The sequence below is a fragment of the Engystomops pustulosus genome, chromosome 3 (genome assembly GCF_040894005.1).
Source record: "Engystomops pustulosus chromosome 3, aEngPut4.maternal, whole genome shotgun sequence".
Taxonomy (NCBI): domain Eukaryota; kingdom Metazoa; phylum Chordata; class Amphibia; order Anura; family Leptodactylidae; genus Engystomops; species Engystomops pustulosus.
The window spans coordinates 61,757,663-61,782,043 of record NC_092413.1 but is presented as its reverse complement, the minus strand read 5'-3'; the positions used below and the strand labels follow the sequence as shown (position 1 = coordinate 61,782,043).

The window sequence follows — 24,381 nt, the reverse complement described above, 5'->3', positions numbered from 1 at the left end:
GGGTCACCTATATAAACAGATGGAGCGGGGGGACCGTAGTGATAATAGAAGACTTTAACTTTCCAAATCTAAATTGGGGTCGGGGCTCTCCATCTGTGAAGGAGACATTTTATCAACTTTTGCAGGATAATTCTATGGTACAGCTTGTAGAAGATCCCACAAGAGGTGGTGCTTTGTTGGGCCTTGTGATTTCTAACAATGCGGAAATTGTCCAAAATGTCACTGTCAGGTAAACCCTTGCGAACAGCAATCATAACATAAATATTTTCCTTTTTAAACTGTAAAAAGGAAAAACATACAGGAAAATCAAAAACATTGAATTTTAAGAAGGCAAATTTCCTAAAAATTAGGGATGCACTACAGACTGATATAGACTGGGATCAGATGCTGTCACATGATGATACTAATGTTAAATGGGAGACACTGAAATCTATCCTGGTGCACTAGACTTCTAAATTTATTCCTATAGGTTACAAGTATAGATGGGCTAGGTTACACCCCGCGTGGCTTAAGGCTACAGCTAAAAGGGCAATTAATGATTAAGAGGGCAACCAAAACATATAAATCTGACGGGTCACCTGAGGCATTCAATAATTACAAAATATGTACCAAAATCTGTAAGAAATACATAAAATCATACAAAATGAAAGACAGGTGGCCAAAGATAGCAAAACAAATCCTTTTTTAAATATCAATGCGAAGAAAAACAGGTCAGAGGTCAGGTTTAGGTTGGATCCCTATATTCTGAAAATAGGGCATTGGTGACTGGAGACCAATAGAAAGCGGAGATACTAAATAGGTTTTTTAGCTGGATTTATACAATAAACAGAAGAAAGAACTTTTGTCGTGGGTAGTGCCAGTGTGGGTGATGCATACTGTAATAGAGTAGACTGGCTGAATGTAGACACAATCCAATCTAAGTTTAATAAAATAAATGTGTACAAGGCTCCTGGACCAGATGGGTTACACCCTAGCATTCTTAAAGAACTCATTTCTGTTATTTCTGTGCCATTGTATAAAATCTTCAAAGACTGGCACTGACTGGTACAGTGCCAAGTGACTGTCACGAGGCAAATTTGGTGCCAATATTTTAAAAAGGCTCTAGAATTTCACAAGGTAATTAGAGGCCTGTAAGCTTAACTGCAATTGTGGAGAAAATATTGGACTGGAGAAAATATTTGACTGGTACAGTGCCAAGTGACTGTCACAAGGCAAATTTGGTGCCAATATTTTAAAAAGGCTCTAGAATTTCACAAGGTAATTAGAGGCCTGTAAGCTTAACTGCAATTGTGGAGAAAATATTGGAAGGGTTACAAAAAGACAGGAGTATGTGACATCAAAAAGAATAATAAGTGACAGCCAGCATGGGTTTACTAAGAATAGAAGTTGTCAGACTAACCTGATCTGCTTCTAAGAAGAGCTGTGGAAATTGTAGCAATAATAATTCCTTTATTTATAAAGTGCACACAGATTACGCAGCGCTGCACAGAGCTTGCCAAATCAGTCCCTGTCCCCATAGAGCTCAAAATCTAATCAACCTACCAGTATGTTTTGGTGCGTGTGAAAAAACTCTTTGCAGATGTTGACTTGGGATTTGAACCCAGGACCCCAGCGCTGCAAGGCTGTAGTGCTAACCACTGAGCCACTGTGTATTCTTCGACTTTGTAAAGGCATTTGACACTGTCCCTCATAGACGTCTGATGGGTAAAAAAAAGGGTTTATTGGTTTTGAAGGAATCATTAGCAATTGGATTGAGAACTGGCAGGAGGATTGTATCCAGAGAATTGTGGTCAATGATTCCTACTCAGAATGGTCACCAGTTATAAGTGGTGTACCCCAGGGTTCTGTGCTTGGCCCCCTACTATTTATTTATTAATGATATAGAGGTAGGAATTAATAGCACTGTGTCTATTTTTGCCACTGACACCAAGCTGTGTAGTGTAATACAGTCTATGGCGAATGTTCATAAGCTGCAGGGTGACTTGGACAAACTAAGTGTTTGGTTATCCACTTGGCAAATGAGGTTTAATGTGGATAAATGTAAGGTTATGTACCTAGGGGCTAATAATCCTCATGCAACCTATTTCCTTGGGGGAGTAAATCTGGGAGAGTCCCTTGTTCAGAAGGACCTGGGGGTACTAGTAGAGCATAAATTAAATAACAGCAAGCAATGTCAATCAGCTGCCGCTAAAGCCAGTAGGATCTTGTCATGTATCAAAAGTGGTATGGACTCTCGAGATAGAGACGTAATATTTCCACTGAACAAGGCATTGGTTCAGCCTCACCTGCAAAAATGCGGGGTCCAGTTCTGGGCACCTATCCATAAAAAGGATTCCTTAAAGCTGGAGAGGGTGCAGCAAAGAGCCACAAAAATGATAAGGGGTATGGAGGGTCTCAGTTATACAGAAATATTAAAACAACTAGATTTATATAGTCTGGAAAAGAGACAACTAAGAGGGAACATGATTAATTTATATCAATATATGTATGGTCCATACAAAATATATGGTGGAAAGTTGTTCCAGATTAAATCAAATCATAAACAAGAGGGCACAGTCTCCGTCACAAGAAAACAAGGTTTAATTACCAGAGGCGACAGGGCTTTTTTACTTTGAAGACTGTCAAACTGTGGAATAGCCTGCCTCAGGCGCTGGTCACAGCAGGAACAGCAGAGAGCTTCAATAAAAGTCCCCCTAAATACCTTCCTTTCCTTTCTTTAGTTGAACTTGATGGACATGTGTCTTTTTTTTTGCATAAACCATGATACCTTGAAATACTTTTATAAAAATGTATAGATCACCTTTCTAGATCTTAAAGCTAATATAACCAGTACTGACCAAAAATGAAGCATATGTGATAGTATTATAAAGAGCCATGTGCGTAGTAGAAATATTATATGTTGGTCCCAGGTACCCTACAGAAGCTGAAGCCAACAATGTCAGAAGGGATTTAGTCTGTATCGGAATTTCATTGTAAACTTGAGCAATTCTAAAATTGTATGCATTACCTGTAGATTCTCGCAGGTTTCTTGACTGTAGGTAATTCTCTGTATTTCTGTAGGTGAAACGAGATACAAAGCCTGCCCATTGTTTGTGAAGCAGAATGTTCGGGCTATCCGCATGTTGGTTAGCGGCAAGTAATTTACATCCAACAGCGGCCTTAAACTTGGCAAACTTAAGAAAACAGAATCAAATATTAGAAGAAAAATTTATCCATAAACCAATGAATGACAATTTTTTTACATAGTTTTACAAAAGCAGAGAGTAAGGCACATATTATTCTTATTTGTGATTATATTTATCTAGTGCATTTGTATTTTGCAATACAAAGTCATTTACCTGTAGTTGAGCATGGTAAACATGTAAACGGCTGTGATGGCGGGAAGATTAAAATAAAGTTTATAATCTAGTGTTCCTAGAGGTATAGGTTCCTAATATGTGACTTCCAAGCTTCCAGCTAGACAGCCTACCTCAATTGTCTTCCCCTAAGTCTGTAGTCCCTTGATATCCTATTCTATATTTCATGTTTATTGGCAAGTTTGCTTAATTTGGCACCAAAACTCCCAGAATATCTTGAATATATCATAATAATAATATCATTGTTTTTCTCTGCACCTTTCATGTTTATTGGTAAATTTATTTGCAGCCTCTTGATTAACAGTTTTGTCTAATTTGTCCTGGGTGTATAAATTGCAGACTACAGGTAATACCTGACCAAAGTCTTACCCAGTGCAAATATTTAGGTGCACAGCAGAATTATTCCAGAATGGAACCAGAAGGGAACAAAGATGTGCAAGATTGCAGAAGCTCTTTGAAAGCTCCTTGGGTGGGGGTGTGAATAAATTACATTGCCACATAGCCCATAGGGCTTTCTACAGAAGAAAGAAGATTACTGCAAAGAGGGACAAGAAGGGGAGGTGAGTAGTAATCATCTACCATCAAGGAATCTTTAATGTTGAAGCAGAGTAACTGGAATGAGAAGAGTTAAGGTCTCTTACAACAGGCAAGCGTCCTCAGCTGCAGTTCACTACCTGCCTGTTCTGCAGAAGTGAGAGCATTACCCATACTGAATCAATCAGGGGTAGTTCTCAATACACAATGATACATTATTTCTAAACTCTTAATAGTTTAGGCTGCCAGCTGTTTATTAACCCTTTCCCCAATGGCCATTTCTAGAATTTTTTTTAATGTGGCCAGAACAACTTGTACAAATAAAGCCGAAATTACAGCATAAAGAATTATACTAAACCCCAACAAACCATATACTTGCTTAAAGCAGAAACCTGTCACTTTTTCAGAATTGCATTATGGAGTTTATAGACATAGAATCAAAATTGCATGAAGTTGCCCAAGTATAAAATTTGTTAAAATGCAAATGTGCCCCAAACAGAAAATAATTTGCATCACACGTCCTAAATAGATGAACATGTGTAGAGTTCATTGATTACTCAAAGTCACATGTTCACATGTTCACATGAATAATTCATCAAAAACCACTAAAACTGAAATAATCAAAAATCTGCTTTTCAGATAGAAAAAGTCACAACCTGCAAAATATAGCTTTTAATCACAGTGATTAAAACGTAAAGGCACCCCTAAAACCTATACAGGCGATCCCCTACTTAAAAACTACTGACTTACAGACAAGCCCTAGTTACAAACTACCCTCTGGTAATTAGTAATTTACTTTAGCCCTTATCTACAATAAACAGCTATAACAGTTATCAAAGATTTGTGTGTTTTTATACTTAACAGTCACATTTAAGTAGAATCACCAAATGTTGCTAAAAGTATATAACTCACAAAGCTCCTATCCTGTGAAAACCTTTTTTTTTCACAAAACTTCATAGGAATTTGCTTAAGAACACCATGTAATAGTAAAGGGATGGTGTGAAATAAAAACTTAAGTAATTTTAGTTTTTGTGTTACATGCAACTTTTTATTGCTTTTACAAGCATTGTATTGTGGTGTTAATATGTAGTCAAGTTAGGCGAAGAGGGTTAAATGTCACCGTCTCCCTCCATTACGTTAAAAAAAAAATAATATATATATTATATATATCTTTATACATATGACAATTATAGACCAAGTGTGCGCTCTGATAATTCTGTGTAGAAGATGGTTTCCAAAATTTTGCTACAGATAAAGTCAATATTTACTTTATCTGTGAGACACTACCCTGTGCATCTTCCTCCAGCTTCTCCCTGAATCCTGCTGGCACACTTCAGAGGGTTATACTTGGGATCCCTGGTATTAGTATTAGTCGTGAGTCATTTATATACTGAACATAAAATAACACACAAAATTGTCACACAACATCAATATCTATCCACCCCTGGCAAATTGAAACATAGACTCAAATGAAATAGGGAGATTCTGTATGCCAGGAATCCAAAGTTATGGCTCCTAAAATCCATCTCATATACCCTTGGCTATATAGGCGCTACCCTGTAAGGATGTTTGAGATACATCCTTGGCAAGGAAAGGGTTCATCAGCATTGGTTCTTAACATTACACTCCATTGCAAGCACCATCCAAAATATTGCCTAATGTATACAAAAAGCCCTAGGCAACTGTGGAAAGAAATATGTAACCCCTTTAACAATCGATTTGTATCACTGTTGAATATGTCTCTAAAGGTAAGAAAGGGTGAGGGAAACATCTGTAGACACTGCTACAGTACAAATGTTATGACTTACATCTAAAACATCTGGTATAAATAGGGTAAATTACAAATATTGTTAATATTCAAAAATAAAATAAAAGTTCATTATACATACAGGCGCTCCCATACTTAAGGACACCTGACTTGCAGATGAGCTCTAGTTACAGACAGACCTCTCTGCCCGCTGTGACCGCTGGTGAAGCTCTCTGGATACTTTACTTTAGACTAAGGCTGCAATGTTCAGCTGTAAGGTGTCTATAATGAAGTTTTATATGTAATCCGAGTTATCATGACAGAAAAAAAAGAGTTTGTACATCCAATAGTCACTGGGAGTAATACATTTTGTGCAGAGCTAGAATTATAAAGTATACCTGCTCGGACTTGCATACAAATTTAACTTAACATAGAGACTGCCTGTACTAACTGTTAAATAACGGTTTACTTTTATTATTTTATGTTATTTGTTGCCATTTACTATTCATATTCAAATAGTTCTTTTTCTTCAGAAAAAAAGACAAAAGCTATGAGAAGTAAACAAAATGTGCACTCCCTAAGTGTTTTGTGATTTATTGCAGAATATTAATTATGAAAGAACCAATGTGTTATTAAAATGATGTATCCTCTCCCCTCTCCTAGACCCTCCATTGGCTCTATTGCCCATTAGGAGCTATTATCTCCATCTTTTAACTTCATCAGTGTAAAAATGAATAAATACATGTGGATTGCCTTTCAAAATTTTACAAATAAAAGAAAGGAAAGTCCACTAACAACACACAAAATGGACCACCTATGATACTGCTGCGTTATGATAAGATGCAATTGTCTGATGCTTACTTCTTTTTAAATGTTCCTTCGATGACCTTTAGGTTAATTCCCAATTATTTCATTTCTAACATAATGGCTTTTTACTGGAGATCCAGTAGAGCAGTAGTCCCCAACCTTTTTAACCACTAGAGAACAGTAGAGCACACATTCATTTTCCAGGCATTGGGGGGAGGGGTACTGGTGGACTATGCCGACAAAGGAGGAGGCCCGTCTACTCTACACAGCTTTTTGTCTAAAGGAGGAGTGATCACTAACTGCAGGTGTGGTAGAGGTGCCAGGCGACAGCACTTCTGCTCCTCACACCTCCCGCAGCAATCATCTTCACACAGCGGCGGAGGACTAAATGAACCCCGGACCAGCACTGGCCCACAGCCAGCAGTGAGAAACACTCTACAGCAGTGGCCCCCAACCTTTTTTTGCCCAGGGACCGACTATAAACATAAATATTCTCCAGGGACCAGTGGGTGGGGGGATGCGATCTGGTGTCATAGTTTCATAGATAAAAATGTATGTTTGATTGTCCCATCATAATTCTTTGTGTGCCTTATTGTCCCATTTCCTGAAGAAGTGTCCCTTACTTATTAGTCTCTTCTTTCCTTTAGCTGCCCCCACCCTCTCCTTCCAATGTTCCCTATCCCGTTGAATTCTGTCTAAAACTAAAATTGAGTACTCACCTTCCTCGTGCCCCTTCAGCAGTCTTCCTTCACTTCTCTTCTGCATTTGTGCACGCTTCTTTTGTCAAGAGACATCATCACATGAGCCAGCAATAGAGCAGCGCATGAATGTGGACATTAAGTAAAGGAAAAGAAGACTGCTGCAGGGGAGCGGGGAAGGCGAGTACTTTTAATTTTTTTTTTGTTTTTACAGAGATCGCTCGGAACCAGGTGTTCTATGGCCTGCTCTTAGGCCGTGGAACGGTGGTTGGGGAACACTGCTGTAGAGGGCTTTGCTTTTTCTAAAAATTGTTATCCAAAACTGACTTTAGGGCAATGTATAAGTAATATAACAGAAAGTATAATATGCATATAGGTGTTAAAAATGAGTAAAATATTTCTTAATATTACTTACCTAAATGTCATAATGTGTCCATTGGCACAAAAACATGCAAGGCAGGTACTATTACTCATTGACACTATATCTCCACGGAGGACAAAAGAAGTCTCTGTAATGTTGTGTTTATAAATGCAGTTCTGGGAGGGCAGTGAGATCACCTTCGCCTGTTTTTCTGAACATATTACTGCATATTGGTTTTCAGTGATTTCCTGAGACGAAGATGGTGAGACTGAAACTGGCCTCCTTTTTTTCAACCGCTCCTTATCATCCTTATCTTCGGGAGCATTGGGTTCCCTCCAGGCTTCAAATGCTGATGGGATTATAGCTCCTAGTGAGTCCAGAAATGCCATTCTTAAGATTGCACCCTTTAGTCTCAGTATTGTTCCTGTTGAGAAAAACACACTTATTTTAGCCATCAAATAAGCATAAAACAAAAATTACAAAATGTAGCTATCCAATGATAAGGATAATAAATACTGGCCTCAGTAAACCAAACTTTGCTCAGAACTTGGCTCAGCCAACAGTGGTGACAATAAAAGTCAAAGCTTTACAAAAATACTGTTAAATTGCCATACATTTACCTGATATGGTACTTACCACTTGGAGATACAATTACAGGCTGAAGAAGTCTCTGGTCTCTTCCTGGTGGCAAATTTAATACAATAACTAACACAGTTCCTAAAGTGGTTCCAACCCACAAGCATGGTGATGTTGATATGTCAGGTTTTCTTGTGAATGTCTCACAGAAATGGAGAGCAGATATTGCTTCGCGTGATTCCTTGTCTATGCTGGTCACACTTGAACTTCGGGACCGACTGAAGGAATTGTCTCTGACATCTAAAAATTTAACAAATGTTAATATATAACTGTGAACATGAGCTACTCAAATAAATAATCAAGTTTCAATATGCAATGTGCTAATACATGTTTTCAATTGGGTTTGTAACTATTTATATTAAACATAAATCATAGGGCCCAGGTATTATGTCAAATGGCTAGCTGGAAACTAGACATTCCCCCGGAAGTGACGCGTCACCTGCGTATGCGCATTATCCCGGTCAGTAACCGAGAGCAAATGAGGAGCGCGCTTTCCAGGTAGGAGGACGCAAGCAAAGAGGGGGAGGAGTCAATAGTTTAAGATGCCGATACGGCGTTTAGTGAGTGCTCCGCGATTGACATACTTCGCGGCAGACACGGCTCCCACTGTACTATAGAGAGAAAAGGGGGGGTGTTAAACCACAGACTCCCCATCTGTTCCCCTAACGGGAAGATTATTGACCCAGTCCCACGCAGTTAACGCTGCTAGGGACTCCTGTTCGTCTCCTAGACCTCCGTTCAAGCCCCTGATGATTACGGACCAGAGTATGAAACGCGTAGGGCGAGGGTAGGAATTTACCAGGGTCAGAAATGGGACTGCCCTTGTAAGGGCGGGAGCTATAAGAAAATGTGGGCCAGGGCGCAATAGGGTTCTTTTAGGGTCTTTTTACTTATGGGACCTCCCTCATCCAGTGACACGTGGTTGGACTCCTAAACCTGTGAGCCATGTCTACTTGGACTAATGCACTGAGCCTCAAGACAGCAATGGTAAGATCGTTCCATACTGTACTTTAATGTCTTGTTTGGACCATAACCCCCTGCCAGTTTTTTGACTAATAAGCAGGGATAGGCACGGAGATAAGAACAAATCTACAGTGTATCAAACCTATTGCATTACTACATCGTGATTGTGTGGGGTTATTTGGTCTTTATTGAAGTATCCTGCTTTATTATAGTTAGCAGGAATTCTTGAGTGAGTTTTTCACTTATGCTTTGTATTGTGATATATTGTGGAGCCTGGATTTTAATAAGTTTAGTAAAAGTTATGTTTTAAGATTATTTTTCACCTGTGCTGTTAACGTATATTTATTCTCTGGTGAACATTCCAGTACCCTTAACAGGGACAGAGGAACTTCATTGCTTGTTATTTACTGGATCAATAAAGGCCCCAAACAGAAACAAAGATACAAACCTCATCGCCAAAAATAAAATGTAACTTATCACATATAATTTAAAGTCTAAGGAAAGAATACTTAACTAAATCTTTAAAGCACTGCAGAATATGATGGCGCTTTATAAAGACTTTAGGGGAGATTAATCAATCTACTTGCACCAGAATTGTGGCATCATTCACATCAAAATACTAAAATATATCTAAAATGCCTTGCATGACATTTTTTTTTTTTTACACTTTTCCGACTGGTATCTCAAAAGGTGTGTGTCCTCTGAAAAGTAGGCATGGCCTGACTCCAAAATGTAGTGTGCCAAATAATATCTGCTACACAGAAACACTGTACATGTTCAGGTAGTTACATCTAGTGCAAAGTAATAGCCTCTGCAATTACCTTCTTTAACACAACGGTGTTCAAAAATCTCTTTCTGCACAATGCTTAATCAGTCAGCATATGAAAGTACATCATGAAAATCCAGCCACTTGTGGTTTTTGGACCTAAATACTCAAAAAACCCAAATTCCCTTTAAAAACTAGTAATGATTATAATACATTACTAGCAATTTTTTTTCTATATTGTTGCTTACTCAATAATCACTAATAATCATTTAGGATAAATAAAATGTTACAAAAATTTGGAAAAAGAATAGATTTTTGCATTATAGCACCCAATATACAATAACTCAATAAGTTAGTCAGTTTGATCTGTGCTTTTTTTTCTATGCATAAAGTTTATTACTTTTGTTCAATTTTGGGATCCATAAAGTTTTGTCTTTTTATCAATATTTTACTCCAATTAACATGTACAATACAACAAAACAGCATAGACAATGACTCCTCTTGTGAGGCAAGATATTTAATATCATTTAAAAATATTTTATCAAATAAAATAAATCAACTACCATAATACCAAAAACAAAGGATATTGTCAATTTTTATTGTAAATTTTATTTCTAACAGCAAGAGCCATTTCTCCCCTTAAAGAACATCTACCACCAGATTACCAATGGTAGACTGTCTTCATATGCATGCTTGATATAGTTTGCAGCTAGAGAAGAGCGAGCATACTCGTCCGAGCTTGATGCTCGTACTCAGAAACAGCTCGTTGCTCGGACAAGTATTTCGCCTGCTCGAGAACGAGCTTTCACTTAAGGAAACACAGTGAATAACAGTGAAGAACACAGTGAAAACAGTGAAGAACACATTGCAGATGTTTCTGTACATCTGCTAACTTATCAGAAGACATTAGTGCCGAACGGTGTCCTTCACAATAGTATGTGAAGAACAATTTGTGTGAAGAATCTTCAGTGAAGAACACATTGCAGATGTTTCCATACATCCGCTAACTTATCAGAAGACATTAGTGCATAACGGCGTTCTTCACAATAGTATTGAAGATGTTTAACACGGGTCATTCTCCTTTTTGAAGTTCCACGAATATTCCATTGAATAAAAAAAACGAAGAAACAGGACCGACTTCCTTATTTCTCAATAAAATGACACATTTTATTGCAGAGCCTTGTTCCCCTTGAAAAATGCTCGATGGGGTTCATTATTCGATAAGAGCACTCAAGCATCGGAAAAAGTTTGACTCGAGTAATGAGCACTCAAGCATTTTAGTGCTCGCTCATCACTATTTGCAGCCAATTCCAGGGTTCCAGAGAACCATTAAAAATATGTAAATGACCCGGGGCACTCAGGCTCACATCAACTGCGCAACTCATGGCTCTGCTGTACCCTAATTTTGCACGCCCCCGCCTACTAAATATTTACTCCATCATCCAACCTCGCTATGCTCAGACAGCCAGTGACATCAGCCAACTGTTCGGAAATATTGCGCATGCACAAGAACTTGTCCCTTGCGAAGCCGCACTAATATCCTGCAAGCTGCGCAATGGGCAAGTTCACCGCTTTGCTTATTTTCCTTTTTCTTCTTTGCAGAAATTTAAGCCACTAAATTTCTTTTTGAAAATTACATCTTACCTAGTTCAGGCTTTAATTCTGTAGGTAGGCTTAACTTCCTTGACATCTTTGCTGAAAGATAAAAATAAGCATTTTAAGAACCAACTAAAGTGAATTAAATTATCTGTACTAAAATAAATTCCATTAGTGTTCATGCTGTGATTATTAATGGGAACCTCTCAGCAGAATTGATCCCAACAATCCTGTGCTGTTGTGAAATCAACAGGTTAGATGTTGCTTTTATGGGCTAGAGCGGTGGCTCCAAATAAGTGGTATGTATATATGTTTTATAAAGCATAGAGCTGAATGCTGAATGGGAAAGGGCATTCATTATTTTGTAATTTTTAAAAAATTTAAAAATGAAACATTTTTCAATAAGCCTAAAATACCTGAACCCCCTCCCCTTCCCTCTTTTGATTAGGCCTCATGCATACATACATAAGGGGGCCCATGATCCGGCCGCACAATTTGTGAACACACTGGGGCCCATTTACTAAAAACAGTGCAAATTGCACTATGTGCAGTTTGCCTGTGTAGTGTGCAGGGTGTGCCAGATTCATTATTTGTGGTTCCCCCCTGCACTCTTCCAACGAAGTTGACCCGTTTCTCACCACATCGTGAACAAGCAGGGTGGCCGTCATGCAAACAGGACATGTCCAACATTTTGCCGTAGTACAGCCGCCACTTGGCTTTCCCTAGAGAGAAGAGTGGTGAGGAACACGCACCTCTCCTCTCTCCTGCACCCAGCTGTATGCTAGCCCGTGCAAGCATACATTCGTGTGCATGGGCACTTAGTGCACAGAGATATTTAGACCTGAGGGGGCTCTTATAATCAAGCCAGTTAAGAAGGGGTATTCTTAGTTGTGGTGAGCTTGACTACAGCCATCCACCTCTACAACTTTATAATATATATATATATATATATATATATATATATCACTTTACAGTTCTGTATGTTAATATTACATTGGGCCATGAACAGAGCATGATCTAGAAGGTATTAACCTACTTGATTTTGTACAACTAGTGGTTTACAGGGTTAATTTCTGCTGACAGGTTCCCTTATATAAGTCACATTAGATAAACCACAAAAGTGATGATAGAAATGTATTAAGAATATAAAGATTGGTTGATTTGATTGTAGAATCTGATTTAAAAATCTTCAAGTATCAACTCACACTGGTAACTTTCTAATTAATGTGATCACATAATAAATCAAACAACCACAACCTGGTGACCACAATCTTGCAAACTGATTCAAAAATACAAGTGTCAAAATAAATGAACAGTATATACTTTAAAGAGATGGTAAATGTGAAAACAGTATTGTACAAATATTAACCAAACTACAAATATTTAACAAATATCTTTAATGGTCAGAATACAAGTAATTTCCTTCAACTTTAAGTTTCAGCATGTGATATTGCAATGCAGTCAAGCAACACATAATTAATAAAAGGTTTTAAAAAAAATGTCTGCTACCGATAGCAACTAGTTACCGTTTACTAGTTAAATCTTGGCTATAAAAATTTGACCAGGGGCTGCAGAGGTGATGTGTATGTATGGACACCTTGCTGCAGTCATTTAAACAAATCCCAGTGAAGAGGATCATTCAATGGAAATAAATATTCTCTGTGTATGATGGGGTAATGAATATGCACAACTACCGCTTCATTTATGTATATGGGAATTATAGAGCCATGTACTCAGCTAACTCTGTCATTCCATTATAAATAATTAGTGAAAATCGTTCGAGTATAGCAAATGGAAAGATAGTAGTAAACCTTGCCTCGTACTGGTAAAATGCAAGCAGAGTGATGTATATTAGAAAGCCATTAAAGAAGTTAATGGGGCACGTTTACTTACCCAACGACAATGCACTGTGCCATGATTCACTTACATCGTGCACCCGACTTGCTGATTGCGTTGCTTCCCTGATCAGGTCCGCCGGTGCTTGGCTTGCGACACAATTTTTAAGTTAAATCCTGCGGTTTGTCCGAATCCTTCGGATCGTCTGATGGCCAGCCCCCTGTTTGAGCCCAAATTTGTGGATAGAGGTTGTCTGAACCCCCCCCCCCCCGGTTACCTGGGGGATCGCACATTCCTTAATTAATTTAAATTCAAGCTTGTGCCTGCATTTCCATTATTAAAGTATTTGGTTATAATGAGCAGTGTAGAAAAGAATGAATGGAGTTGCAGTACAGCAATACACATTTTGCCTAACATTATTGTCCAATCCCTTTAACTTGTAGATTTCATTGGTTATAATTTATACTTTTTATTGCCACATGACAATTATATTTATTATATGATTACAATTTTTTAGGTCTTTTTTTGGTGTGTTCTTTCATGTTAACTGCTAGTATGTATATTACAGTACACACATTAATAAGGTGAGGATTTCTTTTTATTATTTGTAAGCGTTTATTCTATTTTTGTAGGTTTTGCTGTACATATGATAGAAAAACCACACATATGTTTATGTATAGCCTGTATAGTTTGTAGGTTTAACCCCTTATCACTGACACTAGTTTTCAGCTAAATAACCCGACTCGATTTTTCAAATCGTACATAATAATAATCGGTTAGATAATAATTGGTTAAAACTTCAGATTGCTTTAACATATCCAGGTGATTTTGAGAATGTTTTCTTGTGACACATTGTACTTCATGTTAGTTGTGAAATTTAAGTGATAAGTTTTGCATTTCGTTCTGAAAAAAGTGAAAATTTGGTAAAAGTTTGTAAAAATTGGGACAACTCTGCTTTCAAGTGACTTTGAAAGGCCTAAATAATAGTAAAACCCCATAAAAACTTCTATTAAGTCTATTAACCCTTTAAGTGTTTCACATGGGTTTAACCACTTCCCGACATTTGACGTACTATTACTGCATGGCGGGAGGTGCGTTCCCACAAAATGCAGTAATAGTATGTCAAGCTTCTGGCGTCGGCTCCTGAACGGAGCCGGCGCCATAAGCTGCGGGTGTCGGCTATATATTATAGCCAACACCTGCCTCTAACACCCGCGATCGGGGCATTTAGCTGGAATCGGACCCCCCCCGCGGACTGCCAGTGCCCGGGGCTGTGTGATCCTCCTTCCGGGAGCCGGGTCCTGCCTTCTGGCAGGACCCGGCTGTGACACACTGAGCATGTGCAGCATGCTCAGTGTGTCACATAATACAGTTTAATACATCTGTATTACACTGTATTAGGTGAAGAATAGCTTGAACAAGTGATCAGTGGATCACTTGTTGAAGCTAACCTGTAAAAGTAAAGAAAAAAAGTAAAAAACACTAATTCAACACACTTTTGAATAATAAATTTAAGTCCCCTAAACACAAACATTCCTTATGCACATCTAATAAAGTGAAAAAACCTGAAAATCACCAAAATACCCCACATATTTAGTATCGCCGCGTCCGTAACAATCTGTACAATAAGTCAAAAACATTATTCGACCCATACGGTGAACGCCGTAAAAACAAAACGCGAAAAACTCGCCAAAAATTTACATTTTCATAAAATCCCTTCACAAAAATGTTCTAGAAAGTGATCAAAAAAAAGTTATGTGCACCAAAATGGTACCACTGAAAAGGACAACTCAACACGTAAAAAATAAGCCCTAAACTAGCACTGTCAACCAAAAAATATTAAAGGTATATATCTCCGAAAAGATGGCGATGCAAAAACAAATGAGATTTTCTTTATATTCGTTTTTTTCCTGTAAAATATATAAAAAACTACATAAATGAGGTATCACCGTAATCGTAGTGATCTGGAGAATAAAAATATTATAGTATTTTTAGTGTACGGTGTACGACCCCCAAAATATACAAAAAAAAGAACCCAAAATTGACAATTTTCTTTTCCTCCATACATTAAAGAGTTAATAAAATCTCAACAAAAAGCTACAGACCCACTAAAATGAAGTATTTGTAAAGTGCATCTCATGTCGCAAAAAAATAAGCCCTTATATGTCCAAATTGCCAAAAAAAATAAAGATTGTATAGCCATTATAAAGTGACAATGCATAATCTGCTCTGAATGGCGCAGCTTCCCTTCGATGCCCTGGCGTTTGCCCATACAGCAGGTTACCACCACATATGGGGTATTAATATACATGGGAGAGATTGGGTATTAAATTTTGTGGAGCGTTTTGGTATTTTATCCACTGAGAATTTGTACATTTTATGAAAAACACATTCATTTAGTAAAAAAAAAAAAAAAATTTCAAAATTGCATCCGATTTTGTTTTAACCCCTGTAAACCAATTAAAGGGTTAACAAACTTCATAAAAGTTGTTTCTATAATGGGGTAATTTATGGTAATTTTTTATTTAGGCCTCTCAAAGTGACTTCAAACCTGAGAGGGTCCCTTAATAGCAGGATTTTGCTTTTTTTATGAAAATGTGAAAAGCCCCATAACAGCTTACAAAAATGATAGTATGTATAAAAAACCACAGAGGTATAAAGTAGACATTTGGTGAATGTTAGTTATTACGTTTTCTGGTGTTATGACTCGTGTGGAAAAAGTAGAACATTTTGAATTTCGAAAATTGAAAATTTTTCAAAATTTTCCCCAAATATCAGATTTTTTCATAAATAAATGCAAAACATACCACCAAAATTTTGTAACTAACATGAAGTACAATGTGTCATGAGAAAACAATTTCAAAATCAGTTGGATATGTTAAAGCGTTCCAAAGTTATAACCACTTATAGTGACACAGGGCAGATTTGAAAAAATGGGCCGTGTCAGGAAGGTGAATAGTGGCTTCAGCGTTAAGGGGTTAAACAATTATGAACCTGCGATTTAGAAACTTTAAAATTTTTTGGGAAAATACATTAATTTAGGCCAAAACTGACAGTTTCGTAATAAATTAAATGAGGAAACGTTCTGCAACGTTTGATGCCCAATTTCTCCCGAGTGTACCGATACCCCATATTTGATGGTAAAATGCTGTATGGGCGGCACAGCTGAGCATAGGATCAAAGCAGTGCTATTCACAGCAGATTTGTATTGTCACATTGTACAAGCTATAAATTTTTATTTTTTTTGTTAATGTGAACATATGAGGGCTTATTATTTACAGATTGACATACAATGTATAGATAATTCATTTTGGAAGTCTACAGCTTATTCATGAGATTTTATTAACTATTTCAAGGGGGAGAGAGATTTCTGGTGTGTGACGGCATGACGTGAGGTTTTCGTCAGGGCCGCGCCTCCCGCCCCTTCCTGTCTCTCACCTCCCGGCATGTAACTCCCGCGGCGTTCTCCCTGTGGTGCCCGTTCTCGGCTCCTTACTCCAGGCTCCTACCCCGTCGGTTTGGCGTGGATCGCTGATAATAGCCCTCCATGCAGGTGGCTGACGGAGATCTGGAACTGGGGACCAATCCTATGGACTGAGGCTGCTGCACGAGAGAGGTCCGGCGGCTTCCTTGTTGCTACAGCCGTGTTCAACGCTGGGACTTCCTGGAGGTCTGCTTCAGGGCAACGCACGTGAACACAAGTGAACGGAGGGACGAGAGGCTAAGCTGTCGGTGGCAAGATTCATTGGTTGCAAGCATGTAAATGCCACCAGGAGTTTGGTGGAGGATGTGTCAGGGAAGGACAGACTGTTGGCACCTGGAAAAGGACAGCAGCATAGACCTGACGAGTGAAGCACTTGGTGAGATCCCCTCTAACTTTTTTTCCTCTTTTTGCCATGCACGGTTCTGCCTAACTGCTTTTTCTACGCCAATAACGTGTATGTGTGATTTTCTGGACACGGCTGGCAGTTTGATGGTTAATGACTAGCAGATAACCAACAGAATATCTAATATTGTTTACCAGCACTGCACTAACTCCGTTGAAATATATGCATGCTAGCTGCTGGCTGTTTTAATGGACTAATATTGGACTAACACACACGCTAGCCTGTGGCTGCTTTAAAGGACTAACAGTGGATTTTTTTTTTTTTTTCTTTTTTTTGGCCAAGCACGGCTCTGCCTAATTGCTTTTCCCATGCTAACAATGTGTATGTGTGATTTTTTGGACACGGCTCGCAGGTTTATGGCTAATGAATTAGCAGATAACTAACAGATTATCTAAATATTGCTTATTAGCACGGCACTAACTCCGTTGAAATATATGCATGCTAGCTACTGGCGGTTCTAATGGACTAATAATGGACTAACACATATGCCAGCGTGTGGCTGCTTTAATGGACTAACAGTTGATTAATGCATACATCCCGGAGCTGCCCCTTGTTTGGATGTCCGATACCTGGTTTAAAGGGGAAAACTAAGGATGGAAGGAGAAGAAGAATAAGGAAATGTTACGATTGATATGTTTGTTGCCACATGTTTGTTGCCAATGTCTATTAAGGGCGCGTGAGATGGTGGCGAACTAACATCGAACCCCAAAGTTGTTGCCTGAGCTATACGTAATCGAAGGGTGTTGATTATGACTGTGGAGTAAATATTCAATTCTTGAGTCACTCCGCTATAGAAGGACTGACCACACCGTTTTAGCCACTATCGATTATTACTAGGACTGCTTAACTGTGATGATAGATATTGGTTTGCACAGTGTACTAGATTGATTATCAATTCGCCAAGGTAGTCCGAATTAGAGCATTGGAAAGAAAAAACCGCTTGCTATAGGGGTGGTCCAATATGCACTGCTAATATTATATCTACTTTTATAGATAGTGGATAAAGAGATCAGTTGGGACTGCGGGCTAATATTATTGTTTCTCTCCGATTATTGTGCTTCTTTAGTCCGACCTGCAGGCTCGTATTTCCTTTCTGTCACCTTAGTTAGCAGGGGACAGCTTAGTAGGAGGGAAAATGCCCCCCAAAAGCGTGAGAAAATCTGGAGGGGGTTTGGATAAAATATGGAAAACTCCACCCCCAAAAATCAAAATGAGCGCTAAAGAGGCAGTTAAAGATCAAGGGAGGGAGGGGAACCTTAGACTTGAGACACTGCATAGGGAAGATCTCCCCCAAGAACTGAACCTGCTCCTCACTGAAATATTGACAGCTGTCAAAGAGACCAAAAGTTCGGTTGAGGAATCTAAGGTGGCAATTGACAACGTAAATGAACAGATCAGTAGCTTGAACTCTGACATCAAACTCATTAGGGAAGAAATGAATAAAATAAGGGATAAGAATAATGAAATGTCAAAAAGCTGTAAGAAACTGGAGTCACAAGTGCAGGACCTTAGGACAGACATTGTAAAGATCAAAGAAGAGAATGCAGGGTTACAACAAAAAATTACGGATATGGAGGATAGATCAAGGAGAGCCAATGTTAGAATTGTAGGTTTTCCGGAGGGAGATGAACCCAGAGACCTATCTAAGAAGATGGAAAAATGGTTAGTAGATACTTTTGAGGTGGAGGTTTTTTCTGCAGTGTTTGGGGTAGAGAGAGCACATCGGGTTCCATCAAAAAAACCTGCGCCTGGGAGTCTCCCGAGAGCGATTTTGGTCAAATTGATTAGCTCACAAGATCGAGACACTATCTTGAGGAAATGTAGAGAAAAGGCAGGAATAACTTATAATGGTGAGAAAATTTCAATATACCCCGACTTCTCCAGGGATACGCAAAGAGCTAGGGCTAGCTTTAAAGGAGTAAAGAAAAGAATGGCAGAAGCTGGGATTCAATATTCGTTGTTATTTCCATCAAAATTACGAGTTGTATTTAAGGAACGAACATGGTTTTTTACGGACCCAGAAGAGGCCTCCGGGTGGCTAGATAAACAGGGTATCCGAGTTTAGGCACTTAGGGGAGTTCCCGCATTCTGCGATATTTATATGTGTAAAACCTGGAGGTGGGAAGGGCAGGAGGGGTGTGGGAGGGCGACACTAAGGTATTGGGGACCTGTTGAGAAGAAATAAGACGGGTCATGTGGGAGATGGGGGGCTGGGGGGAGGGGTGGGGGTTCCCCAGCAGGGAAGGGGTCTCTCTCTTTTTTTTTTTTTTCTTTCTGTTTTTATGTTTCTGAATGGTGGACACCATTAGAATATTAACATGGAATATTCGAGGGGCGAGTGATAAGATCAAGAGAAGCCAAGTATTCGACATTGTGAACAAACATCTGCCAGCTATTGTTTGCTTGTTGGAAACCCATTTAACTGAAAAATATGTATACAGATTCAGGAAAAAATGGGCCACTAAACAAATTCATTCCTTCGGTAACATCTACTCTAGAGGGGTCACAGTGTTGGTACACGCAGATTTAGACTTTGTTATAAGTCAGCAAAAAGTTGATAAGGAGGGGAGATATATTTTCCTTTACGGGAAACTATATGGATCTATAGTGATTCTAGCGTTTATATACAATCCTCCTCCTTTTAATTTTAAGGTTTTACATGAATTGCTCCTCATTTTGGAACATAAAGACAACTGTGCCCTTATGATTATGGGTGACTTCAACTCCACTATGGATAACCATCTTGACAGATTGTCGATAAATGGTAGTCCCTCTCCAGGACAGGGGAAGAGTGAGCCCTTGGCACGTCTCTGTGATGAGTTAGATTGGGTTGATGTGTGGCGTAAATTGTACGGCAACCGGAGAGCTTTTTCCTGTGTGAGCCGTTCGTATGGAACGCTATCCCGTATCGACTTATGTCTAGCGAATCCCTCTTTTTTTAGCATGATTCATAAAATGAAATATGAAGCTCACTCCATATCCGATCACGGTCCAGTTATGGTCATGGTTAAAAAACATGAGGGGAGGACAGAGCGACTGTTTAGGCTCAACCCATATTGGATCTCGATCCTTGAATCTCAGATTAATATGGAAACAATTATCATTGAATTCTGGTCTAGAAATAGCAGAGGCAACGATAGTAGATGGGTCTGGGACTCCCTCAAGGCTTTTATCCGTGGAATATATAGCAAGAATATCATATATGCCAGAAATAGATTTGGGGCCAAGGAAAGGGAATTGAAAGAAAAGCTGAAGAGTCTAGAGAGAGCCTTTATTTCTGCCCCGGTTGAAGAAAATAGACAGAAGGTTAATGAAGCCAGGGCTAGGTTTCTGGAATTTTTAAAACAGAAGGCACAGCACAAAGTCTTTTTCCAGGGCCAAAAATATTTCTTGGAAGGGGGTAAGCCCGGGAAATTACTATCGAATTTGGTTCAAACCTCTAGGGCAAATAGTAAGGCTATCTCTGCGATCAGGGATGAGGAGGGAAATATACAGAGGGCTCCGGGACAGATTGCACAGGAATTTGGTAGATTCTATTCCAACTTATATAGCTCACAGGTTAACATGTAGAAGACGGAAATTGATGCGTTTCTAGGGAAAGTTACGTTTCCTACTATATCCCAAGCCCAAAAAGAATACCTAGACTCGGAGTTAACATTAGAGGAAATCTCGGAGGCACTAAATCAGTGTACTAGGGACTCCACTCCGGGTTCGGATGGACTCCCTTTTAGTTTCTATAAAAAGTATAGAAAAGAGATTCTCCCATGCTTACTAGAAACATTTAGAGTTGGGTTTGAATTAGGATCAGTCTCAAAAACTATGGGGGAAGCTATTATTACCCTGATCCCAAAAAAAGGAAAGGATTTGTTGGAAGTGGGATCATATCGGCCAATATCCCTACTTAATACCGATATCAAAATCCTTGCCAAGGCTCTAGCGCTGAGGCTGCAAAAAGTTGTCAAAGATATTGTACATGCGGATCAGAAAGGGTTTATCCCAGATAGGAAAATAAGTGATTGCATGCTGAGGATATTTTCAGCGATAGAATTGGGACAGGGCGGCCACCGCTCCATCCTGTCATTGGATGCCGTTAAAGCATTTGACAGGGTGGAGTGGGGGTTTTTATGGGAAGTTTTGGCTAGATTTGGTATAGGGAATAAATTCATCAGCTTTGTAAAAAGCATGTATAACTGCCCGGTAGCAAGAATTAAAACGGGAGATATCCTTTCCAAATCCTTTTTATTGACTAGGGGCACTCGACAAGGCTGTCCCATATCCCCACTTCTATTTGCACTATATATAGAGCCACTGGCTATGATGATTAGGGAAGACCCCGAGATTTTGGGCGGTGGGTGCTGTGGTATAAGCGATAAAATCTGCCTATATGCCGACGAGTCCCAAGAGTATTTGATCTGGTTAGGGAATTTGGGAGGTTTTCCGGACTGGATATAAACCGGCAAAAATCAATATTGATGCCACTATGCCCCGAAGTGCAAGAGTTTTTTTTGAGTAGGAATGAATCTCGTTGTGTTGATCAGTTTACATATCTTGGTACAGTGGTATCAAAAAAAATAGGTGATTTTGATAATATGAATTTGAGACCCCTGATACAAGAAGTAAGAGGTAAGGTAACAACGTGGGGCAAACTGCCCTTGACGAGAGCCGATAAGATTGGCTTAATTAAAATGGTCCTACTTCCTAAAGTTTTATTTACCCTAATGGCTTGCCCTATCTGGATAGATGAAGGCTTTTTTAAGTTGCTGGAAAAAATTCTGAATGATTTGCTATGGGGGAGAAAGAGGGTTAGAATAAAGATGTGCTACCTATACAAATCAATTGAAGAAGGAGGCCTTGGCTTACCATTCTTCAAGGGATACTATTTAGCAGCTCGGATAGGAAATTTGCTCAGTTACATACAGCCGGGTCCTGCAAGGAGACGGAACCAGGCATGAAGGAGAGCCGGCAGCATCGGGGCGCGCGCGCGGGGGTAGGGGGGGTTGTTTGTCTGATCCATGGTGGGGACACTTACATGCTTGACCGCGGCGTGTAAGGGGTTAAACTCCCGGGATCAGAATTTTTCCGATCCCAGGTGTAAGTGTCGAGTCTGGGCTGTGATATCCATGTGCATACTCACAAGAAATAATAAGAAACAACATTATCTCCTGGTTCCTAATATAGAGCTTACACCATTTCAGTTGTAACAGGAGGAAGTAAGCGAGGTTTATAATTGGTGAAAGTCTGTGACATAAGAAGAGGTGTATCCTTTATTTGTACATCTATATTGACTTTAATATATACTCTATGTACTATAAACCATGCGGCAAACTATCTAATATCACTCTGGAGTACATCTTTTTGGTGTTATGAAAAACTCAAGTTGACTAATTCCATGCAATGTTTACTTGTGACTTTTTACTACAGTAGTACAATTTGTGTACTACAGGCCAGGGCCCGGCCCACTTCACACGTATAGACCGTCTGTCTACTTAGAGGCTCATGAAATCCCAGCCTGGTTTTAGGTTATGCGAATCGCCCACATTTGGTGGGGGCCCCCTTTTAGCGCAGAGTGGTGGGGGCCCCTGGTCATTGCATATAATGGTGTTGAGGTATGCCATTGGGAGGAAATCGTTATACACTTAACATTGTTTATATTGCTACAGCACTTTATACGGGGTCTCTATATAAAACACTATTGAGGTATACCATTGTAAGGAAATTATTCAGCATTGTTTATTCACATCACATTGTATGCATATTATATTTTTATATAGTTTTTTTATATTCATAATTGAAATATTTAATAATATATTTGAATAAATTATATACTGTGTCCACAGGAAGTGCTTGTGCTGGGTCTCATTTATTTAAAAATTTCAATTTCTTAACAGATATGACACACGGTCTGGTTGAATGCTGAAAAGTTTTAAGGTTATTTTGGGTAATAAAAAAACCCAATACTTATACCTTAAATGGACCACTATTACGTGAGGCTACAATGCAGAAGGGGAAGCAATTTCTGATAATAATGTAAAATTAAGTATGCAGTGTCAGTCTGCTGCATTAAAAGCTAACACTGTTTAAGGAAAGATGTGGCTTTTGGAGTTTGTAAAATATAAATTTGTATATAACATAACTAGAACACACTGCTAGGTGTGCATCTTGTGTATGCAGTCTAGTTACAGTGCACTAGACCATAAACATTAGATGACATTAGAAAAAGAAGAGCAACCAAATTAATATGCAGAGTGGAAGATTATGAAAATAGATCAAAAAGTAAAGGCTTATATACACTCACCGGCCACTTTATTAGGTACACCATGCTAGTAACGGGTTGGACCCCCTTTTGCCTTCAGAACGGCCTCAATTCTTCGTGGCATAGTCTGCCCATTCTCCTCTGACCTCTGGCATCAACAAGGCATTTCCGCCCACAGAACTGCCGCTCACTGGATGTTTTTTCTTTTTCGGACCATTCTCTGTAAACCCTAGAGATGGTTGTGCGTGAAAATCCCAGTAGATCAGCAGTTTCTGAAATACTCAGACCAGCCCTTCTGGCACCAACAACCATGCCACGTTCAAAGGCACTCAAATCACCTTTCTTCCCCATACTGATGCTCTGTTTGAACTGCAGGAGATTATCTTGACCATGTCTACATGCCTAAATGCACTGAGTTGCCGCCATGTGATTGGCTGATTAGAAATTAAGTGTTAACGAGCAGTTGGACAGGTGTACCTAATAAAGTGGCCGGTGAGTGTATATATTCCCTATAAAACACAAAATATAGGGATGTAGATCCATGGATCCAACTGGCAGTAGGAAAAAGGGTTTTTACCTTCACTTTGATCAACTTGGGTTTACTGTTATAATACATTTAAACTTTGTGGACACGGGTTATTTTTGAACACACAACCTGTGCAACTTTTTAACCTCTTTGACCCCTTTAACCAATGCCCTTTCAGAGATTCAGTTTTTTATTTTACTTTCAAAAGCTTTGTCTTTGAATGAAGGCTTGCATTCTGCTTAACAAATTGTATGTTCTACTGGCAGTATTTAATATCCGATGCAATGTACTGTGAAATTGAAAAAAATGGGGTTAAATTGCTGAAAAAAGTGCCATTTTGTTTTTCTCTCTATTTTTACTCTTCACTTCAAATGACACATCCCCTTTAGTGTTTGGCTTTTTATGATCATGGAGA

At 39.0% G+C, this 24,381-nt stretch overlaps 1 protein-coding gene across 4 annotated transcripts in view; it reads right to left on the bottom strand.

Moving 5' to 3' along the window:
• The window catches only part of STXBP5 (syntaxin binding protein 5), a 468,111-nt gene that overhangs the window by 32,365 nt on the left and 411,365 nt on the right, over positions 1-24,381 (bottom strand). For all 4 annotated transcript variants that reach the window (XM_072140931.1, XM_072140932.1, XM_072140933.1 and 1 more), the window contains 4 exons: positions 11,513-11,563; positions 8,140-8,379; positions 7,558-7,927; positions 3,008-3,173 (listed from right to left, as the gene is read on the bottom strand). In XM_072140931.1, the coding sequence (XP_071997032.1) occupies positions 3,008-3,173; positions 7,558-7,927; positions 8,140-8,379; positions 11,513-11,563 (827 nt within the window). The remainder of the gene's footprint in view (positions 1-3,007; positions 3,174-7,557; positions 7,928-8,139; positions 8,380-11,512; positions 11,564-24,381) is intronic.